This window comes from Tuber melanosporum (genome assembly GCF_000151645.1).
Source record: "Tuber melanosporum whole genome shotgun sequence assembly, scaffold_16, strain Mel28".
Lineage (NCBI taxonomy): Eukaryota > Fungi > Ascomycota > Pezizomycetes > Pezizales > Tuberaceae > Tuber > Tuber melanosporum.
This window is the reverse complement of record NW_003298819.1, coordinates 1105366-1113046: the sequence shown is the minus strand read 5'-3', so window position 1 is coordinate 1113046 and position 7681 is coordinate 1105366. Positions and strand designations below refer to the sequence as shown.

At 47.0% G+C, this 7681-nt stretch overlaps 3 protein-coding genes; 2 read left to right on the top strand and 1 right to left on the bottom strand.

The window, feature by feature from the left end:
* Nucleotides 1-1352: 1352 nt before the first annotated feature.
* On the top strand, nt 1353-2709 carry GSTUM_00004961001 (uncharacterized protein; the record flags this gene model as incomplete). XM_002836787.2 has 4 exons in its annotated part: nt 1353-1537; nt 1611-1659; nt 1694-1807; nt 1873-2709. Exons 1-4 carry the CDS (start codon nt 1482-1484, stop codon nt 2707-2709), a joined length of 1056 nt encoding a protein of 351 aa, XP_002836833.1. The 5' UTR covers nt 1353-1481.
* Nucleotides 2710-3001: 292 nt separating this feature from the next.
* On the bottom strand, nt 3002-3763 carry GSTUM_00004960001 (uncharacterized protein). XM_002836786.2 has 3 exons: nt 3553-3763; nt 3313-3475; nt 3002-3241 (listed from the first exon to the last, which is right to left on the bottom strand). Exons 1-3 carry the CDS (start codon nt 3675-3677, stop codon nt 3152-3154), a joined length of 378 nt encoding a protein of 125 aa, XP_002836832.1. The 5' UTR covers nt 3678-3763; the 3' UTR covers nt 3002-3151.
* A 1032-nt stretch (nt 3764-4795) lies between these two features.
* On the top strand, nt 4796-6322 carry GSTUM_00004959001 (uncharacterized protein; the record flags this gene model as incomplete). XM_002836785.2 has 5 exons in its annotated part: nt 4796-5127; nt 5218-5293; nt 5363-5559; nt 5640-5761; nt 5822-6322. Exons 1-5 carry the CDS (start codon nt 5082-5084, stop codon nt 6320-6322), a joined length of 942 nt encoding a protein of 313 aa, XP_002836831.1. The 5' UTR covers nt 4796-5081.
* Between the last annotated feature and the right edge of the window lie 1359 nt (nt 6323-7681).

The following is a 7681-nucleotide window of genomic DNA, read 5'->3' as shown; positions in this document are numbered from 1 at the left end:
GGGGGTGGGATCACTTTTTGAGTTCGTAGCTTATGGAAAAGCGCCTCTTGGGGAGATACCCCTTCGTCGGGGTCGGACTTTGTTTTGTTTTTTTCCTCTCCCGGTAGTGGCAGAGGGGGATGGTGGGACGGGTTGGGGGATTGGTGGACGGATGTTCAATATGATGAATGTTAATCAAAGAGTCAAGCACTGATCGTTTGCTATTGCCTGTCAGATCACCTTAAGTAAGGGCTGATAAGGTGGCAGTAATCATGCTGAGACAACGATATTACTTTTCTGATTGAATATATGCGGAGTTGGAGGTAGTTTTTTTGTGGATAAATAATTCGATATGTACAGTATTTGCACCAACCTTTCGAAGTTCTGGCCTCTGTGAGTCTTTTCCCTACTTTCCTTCCCTTGTGGCGCATAAGGAATGGATAGATTTTTACGGTTTATCCTGCCTCAGTCTTTTCATCCTTAGACTATTTTGAGAGCTCGGATCTAGTCCGACTTCCGGTGCCTAGTTAGAAATCTGCGACCTTACTGGTCTCAATCCTTGGACTTGAAAGCATAGGGCACTACTGGTGTTCAATCTACATTGGTACCGTAGTTAATCCTAGGTAGTATTATGGGAACTCGCTAGCAGCACTGGTATTAACCCGTATCCATACCTCAGCACTATGACTGGTGTTCCACCCCATAAGGAGATACCCTTCTCTCCTCAACTTTAAGTGGTTATGGTTATGTGGCTATGCTCTGAGTAGAGCATTCGAAGATTGGATTGGGTAAACAGGCGGTCGGTATCAAACTATTTTTCCTCACTCTCACGAAAAGGACAACAGAGAATGGGAGGAAATGGAGAAAATAACTGAGTGGGGTTGAAGGGCCTAGAAGCGTGATATGGACTAGTGAACTCTGCGGCAAGTTAATCATGGAGTTGGTCGAGATATGAGAGTGACCTCGGACTACGCCGAGACCGCCACTGGAGTCTTATTACGGTACTGGTATTCATACCTAGGCCAAGTGACAGAGTTAGGACCGGGCAGAAGCAGCGTTCTGGTATCGCGACAGACTCAGCTATGGAAAGTCTGCCGGCCATATCCACCATAGACGGCAACCTGTGCTGAAGAATTTATGGGGAAAAAAGAAACACTGCTGGCTGTGGACAGCACTTTGCGCCCTTCAATAGCCTTCTTAATTGCCAATTCCCCATCATCTCGTTCTTTCATCCTATCTAACCCTATTTAGAAAGCAACTCTGTAGATCAAGCCCCTTGTTGCTACGCCAAACCTTTGCGCCCAATGAAATTACCCGGCTGCCAACTTTCTCATGCACCCAAGTTTTGCGTGATCTGTCCCAAAGCTTTGGCACCCGGATCCAACATCCCGCGACTCACCCACATATATAATACCCCGCTTTGCGCTCACGAAAGAGCTTCCCATCCATTTCCCCCCATCCCCCAATAAGTCCGAAATTGCATGCTTCGTGCTCTACCGAAAATGGCTTCACCAGCAAAACGTCTTAAAGCTACCCCACTGCGCATCGGAACTCACAAGTAATTTCCACCCCCTCTCTCAATACCGGGATATATTTTAGATATGCTAATAGTTAATTTCAATTCCTCTTAGTGGCCACTTCCACGTATGTTTGATCCTCGGGAGGCAAACAGATAGCGGGGTGACAACTACTTACCATTTCTGGCGGAATCCAGGCCGATGAGGCACTCGCAGTCTACATGCTGCGTCTCTTACCGGAGTACCAGGGCTCGACTCTGATCCGTTCCCGTGATCCTGCGGTCCTCGAAGAGTGCGACATTATTGTGGATGTACGAGATCCTACCCCAATCACTCGGTTGGATTGAAGGATTGGGTTTAACTGACAGAATTTCAGGTCCATGCTCAGTACGATGGTATCAAACATTTCGATCATCACCAGCGCACATTCTCGGAAACTTTTTCTCCGGATTTCCAGACTAAGCTTTCCTCGGCCGGACTGATCTACAAACACTTTGCGCCCCAGATTATTTCTCACCGTCTTTCCATTCCCATAGATGACCCGTCCGTGACGCTCCTCTACAATAAGGTCTATAAAGACTTCATCGAGGCGATCGACGCGAACGATAATGGGATCTCTGCATATCCATCGGATGTCAAGCCAGCCTTCAACGACAAGTCCATAAGTCTACCGTCCTTAGTGGGCCTGCTGAATCCTGAGTGGAATAGTACAGTCAAGACACAAGAGCTCGAGGATGAGAAGTTTCTGGAAGCATCGAAATTAATGGGCACTGTCTTTGATCAGAAGTTGGATTACTACGGCAAGTCGTGGCTTCCGGCAAGAGATCATGTGGTGGAGGCAATGAAGGGCCGGTTTGAGTTTGATGAAAAAGGAAGAATATTGGTCTTTTCACAATCCGTTCCGTGGAAAGACCATTTGTTTACTCTTGAAGCGGAGGTTGGGGTAGAAGGGGAAGACAAAAGGCCTCTATACGTGCTGTACGGCGAGGGAGCTGAAAAGTCATCTTGGAGGATTCAGTGTGTGCCCGTTAGTAAGGATAGCTTTGAGAGTAGGAAGCCATTGCCTGAGGCCTGGAGGGGCACGAGAGACGATGCTCTCAGCGAGGTTTCTGGAATCCCGGGAGGTGTGTTTGTGCACGCTAGCGGGTTCATTGGAGGAAACAAGACCTTCGAGGGTGCCTTGGAGATGGCAAAAACATCACTCGAGCTGTAGAATTGTCTGGGTAAATTTAACTTGTACAAAAAATGACATGGTGGGTTTCATTTAAAAACCGCGTAGTTTTTGTCGGGTGGCTGCTTCATGGTCCCGTAGAATTTAATGATGCGAGTGCGTCTTGTTTTAACAACTAGCCGTAGGGAGATTCTGCGGGTTAACAACTACTACGTATAAAAGTGGGTTGTGATATCATAGAAATGATAAAAAAACCTCAATCGCTTCTCAACTACCATCGGTCATCAAGTCATCCTCAAATATGATATCAGGGGTGAGTCTACGCCAGCAGAAATCGGAAGGGGAACACATTTTTTTTTCGCTTGGTATAAACATTTGCCCGCTGAATCACCCCCGCTCCCATGTGTGTGTACATCCATCAATCGGCCCACCCATCGGCCCGTAATCCTGATATAGCACTATTTTTCCAACCCCTCATCCGAACCTATCTAATACGAGTCAAAGAATCTAATTCCTCCTTCTCCTTCCTCTCCCTCTCAATCTCCTCAATATAGGGCATCAGGTAAGATATATCCTAAGAGTAGATTAGCCTCCAAGACGTGACATTCAACCTCCGTTTATGTGTGAAAGGCGGATATAACGCACCCCCTCGGGCTTGGTATGTTCCTCTTTTGGCAAGATGGTATGCGCGAGCGAGCATTGGATCGCCCTTCGTAGACGGTACACGCGGTCGTAAGCAACCTTAGGGGGGAGACGCTTGAGCGCCTCTTGGACTATTTCGTTTTCCTCGGCGATCAAGTCATCCCGGCTGCGAAAGTATTGCATTAGGCTCTAGATATAATATTGGTGATCGTAACGGGTGGAGCGGGAGGGGGGCTATCATACACGAGGCCAAGCTTACGGTATCCAGCAAGGTCGTTGTATTTTTCAGCGATAGGAGCCATCATCTTGTGCAGCCATGGTCTGGCAACAATTGCACGGCGAAGAGCAAGACCAGAGGTGAAACTCATTTGCACTGGTATGATAGGCGAGGAAGAAAAAAGAGTCAGGGTGATATGCCGGTGGTCGGTGAAGGAGAGGCAAGAGGGTTCGGCGGGGTTGAGGTTCTTGAAATTAGAGGAAGTGGCGTCAAGTAACGGGGTGGGGTGGATTGGTGGGAGAATACGGAACGGATGACGGTAAATGTGGTCATTGAAAAGCTGGAAAGGAAAAAGAAAGGAGAAAAAGAAAGGTCTTGTTCCAACAGATGATCTAATCTTATCTTCTTGGGGGTGGAGGGGTGTTTTCCGATACGATACCGGTATCTTCCCGAGTGTCATGACGTTCTGGATTGATGGGACCGGTGTTAGCAAGATCAGAACCGAGTTCTTACCGTGCTCCTGGGCCCGATTGGGACTTGGAGCGGGAAAGCTCATGCGGAGAAGGAATTCATGCCCGCACAACGACTTGAGTGAGGTGCGTGTAAAGGTTGATTCAATACTCGTACAATACAATACAATACAGTACAACATCAATTCCTCGTGTGAAGGCCTCTCTCCTCTCTATCACATTCTGCCGGTATTCCTTTAGCACCTGTCATCTCTTCAACTGCCCCAAAGCCTTCTATTTTTTCTTCTTTCTTCTTTCTCGTCTGCTTCCGCTGCCTTGTATCAGAGCCGTCTGATCTTCCCGTACCTGTTCGGTACCTGCCAGAATCAACACTTTCATCCCCGCCTTGCCCCCTCTTCACCTCCAATCCGCTCTCTTCCCATCTTCTTTACCCTTCCGCTTGACAAACTTAAAAAAGATAAAAAATAAAAAAAACAATCCTGCCAGCCTCTTCTTCACAGCTCACCAACGCTGCAACAGGTACCGCATCGTGCTGCTACACTATCATCAAGCAATTTCGTGTTCCCCCCCATTTTTTCCCCCTCACCTCACCTCCGGCAAATCGACGACAAAGCTGAATTAGTCGCTGCTTGTGATTGCTTTTTTTATCTTCCTTTTCACGCTCTGGGTACGATCTGGATCCGGTTGTGTGGGGTACGGTATTTGGGGGTGCCAAAACAAAAGAAAAAAAAGTTTCTTTTTGAGTTGCATAAGGTAACCCCAGCTTCTCCCCATAAGTTACAAACGAACCGCCTTGCCACGATACCTTGCCTACTACCAACTTTGCTAAATCAACGACAAACAAATATTTCCTTCCGACCCTACTTTTTTTCTTTCCTTTTTCCATTTTCCTTACATTTCCTTCAGTCATCTGGGCATTCAAGCAGAAAAAATTGTTGCAACCTTTTGGTAATTTTGTGATTCCTTGTAACCAAGAAGGGGAAAAAAGGAAATACAAGGGGAAGGAAGCACCCCCTCTATTTTCCTCCCCTCTCGCTCGCATCCGGCGACAAGACCCAGGAAACAACGATAAAGCAGCCTTACCAATGGCTCCGCCAATATCTTCCACCAAAGCGGAGGACTCGACATCAGGTAATCCCATTCAACACACCGGTATCTACCCACTTTTAGTTCCCGCTCGACTTACCGATCCTCTTATTTCCGCCATCTCGGGCGCTACAGCAGGGCTAGCTTCTGGGATACTCGTCTGCCCACTGGATGTTATCAAGACAAAGTTACAGGCCCAAGGGGGATTCTCGTCCATGCGCAGGAGACTGGCGACGCATGCACATGGCGTGGGGAGTGTTGGAGGGGTCAAAATGGGTAGGGGAATGGTTGATCGGGCGACGATGGGAGAAAGGGTTCTTGCTTATAGGGGACTTATGGGAACAGCTAGGACAATTTGGGCGGAAGAGGGCGTTAGGGGAATGTATCGTGGATTGGGGCCCTTGATTCTGGGATATCTTCCTACATGGACAGTCTATTTCACCGTCTACGAGAAGTCAAAAGTCGTTATTGCAGATCGTAAGTTTGGCCTTGTTTATTTGCTGCTTGGCAGAGTATGTGGCCTCTATATTCACGTTCGGAGCCTAACCGACATGAAGAATTCGGAGGTGCAAGTTGGCTCACCCATATCCTATCTGCAATGGTGGCCGGTACTTCGTCAACGCTCGTCACAAATCCGATATGGGTAATCAAGACCCGTCTCATGTCGCAAAATGCAAACGTTGCCAACTCTTCTTCGCAATACTCCCCCATCTCAAACACTTCATCAGCATATGTCAAGATTCCCTATCATTACACCTCCACTCTCGATGCCGCACGCAAGATGTACCTTCATGAAGGTATCGGGTCATTCTACTCGGGACTCGCACCAGCATTGTTAGGACTCTCCCATGTAGCTGTGCAATTCCCACTCTACGAGGCTTTCAAGGGGTTCTTCATCGGAAGGGAACATCTAGAGAGGGGTTCAAATGGTTTCACACATTTCTGGAGTATTCTCGCTGCTAGCTGTCTAAGTAAAATATGCGCTAGCTCAGCAACATATCCGCACGAAGTGCTACGCACAAGGCTTCAGACACAAAAGGTAACCCATAGCGATGGGGACACGCGCCCTCGCTATCGCGGCATCATCCATAGTGCCAGGACGGTATATCGGGAGGAAGGTTGGAGGGCATTTTACGCTGGTATGGGAACGAATATGCTCCGTGCGGTTCCCGCTAGCGCCATGACTCTAATCACATATGAAAGTCTGTTTTCCCTTCTCATATCATATTCCCTGGCTTGATGGCTGACCGCGTAAAACATATAGTTGTGTCTGGGAAACTCCGTCGCTGGAAAGCGGAATCCGGGGAAGAGCATCAGCGCCTCCACTGATAACGGCTTTTCGACTCAGTATACTAAAGCATATCTATAGTACGGCGTCACCACTGGGTTCTTGATTCGTCATTTCATCATTTCCCCTTTTTCGTGCCTTTAATGTTTACCTTTTCCTACCTTCTTCCTTTTTCTGCTTGTTATTTTTGCTATTATATTGTATTTCTTTCTCTTTTTTCTGCCTACTTTTCTGATAACGGAAACAAAGGAACTAGAGGTAAATTCCACAATAATCTCTCCAACCCCCAAGTCTGTTTATGGCTTGTTGACTGGAAATGGTCGGTCTATCCGTTGGGCGGGAGTACTGGGTAGCTTTGCGTTGATATTGTATTCTGTTATATATGGGGGTCTGCGCGTTTGTGGACATTTCAGGCTTTTCTATCATACTTTTTTCTTGTTCTCCCTCTTTTATTTATAGGCTCTATTTCGGTTTCTTATGTTTTTTCTTTTCTTTTTCTTTTCTTTTCCTTTCCTCGGCGGGTAGCAATAAATTTAGCATTGTAAAGTTATGTGGGTTCATGGATTTGGGGGGAGTTTTCTTTTCATTTTAAAGCACTTGAGAGTAGAGGGGTTTGGTTGAGCATGCTCTAGTTATGATATTATGAAAGATATGATCAGATCACTGTGGAAGTTTTGCGATTGCGGCGTGATATGCCTTGGGCAGTTGGTAATTGACTTGGTGGTGTATAGCTTGAATACGGCAGTAAGTAGAAAGTCTTCTTCATCTCCTGTTTTTGATAGTTGGAAGTTCTTGGGCTTGGATTAGTACAATCTTGTCGGTCGAGTAACTTTTGATCCGGTGTCAAAATCTTGGGAAGGTGGGCGGGTACATTAGGACCCTTCAACGGCAGATTTTTTTCAACCGGCTGTTGGTCACAGTAGAGAGGCCCTAACAGTTTAAAGCTGGTTTAGAACCTCAATTTCCCTACTCAAAATTAATTTTGGGGCCATTTGCGCACATTCACCCTCCAAAAGTTCTCGTACTATGAATACCGTATAAAATATTATGAATGATAGTTGCCGGGAACTTTGAAACGTATTACCATTGACTAGAGCTCATTATGATTCCATATTCCCTGTACAGTACAAGTACACCTGCCCGGGTTTCCCGGAAAATTTTAACCCAGGAACGGGGAAGCACAGGGCGCAGATATCGGACTCCACTCAGCATTCCCAGCATATCCCTTACCGCTCGCGAACTCGCCGGCTCGCACCAACGCTAATCCTTCCTGTCCCTCGCAACGCACGGACCACATCGAACTCAGCCTCA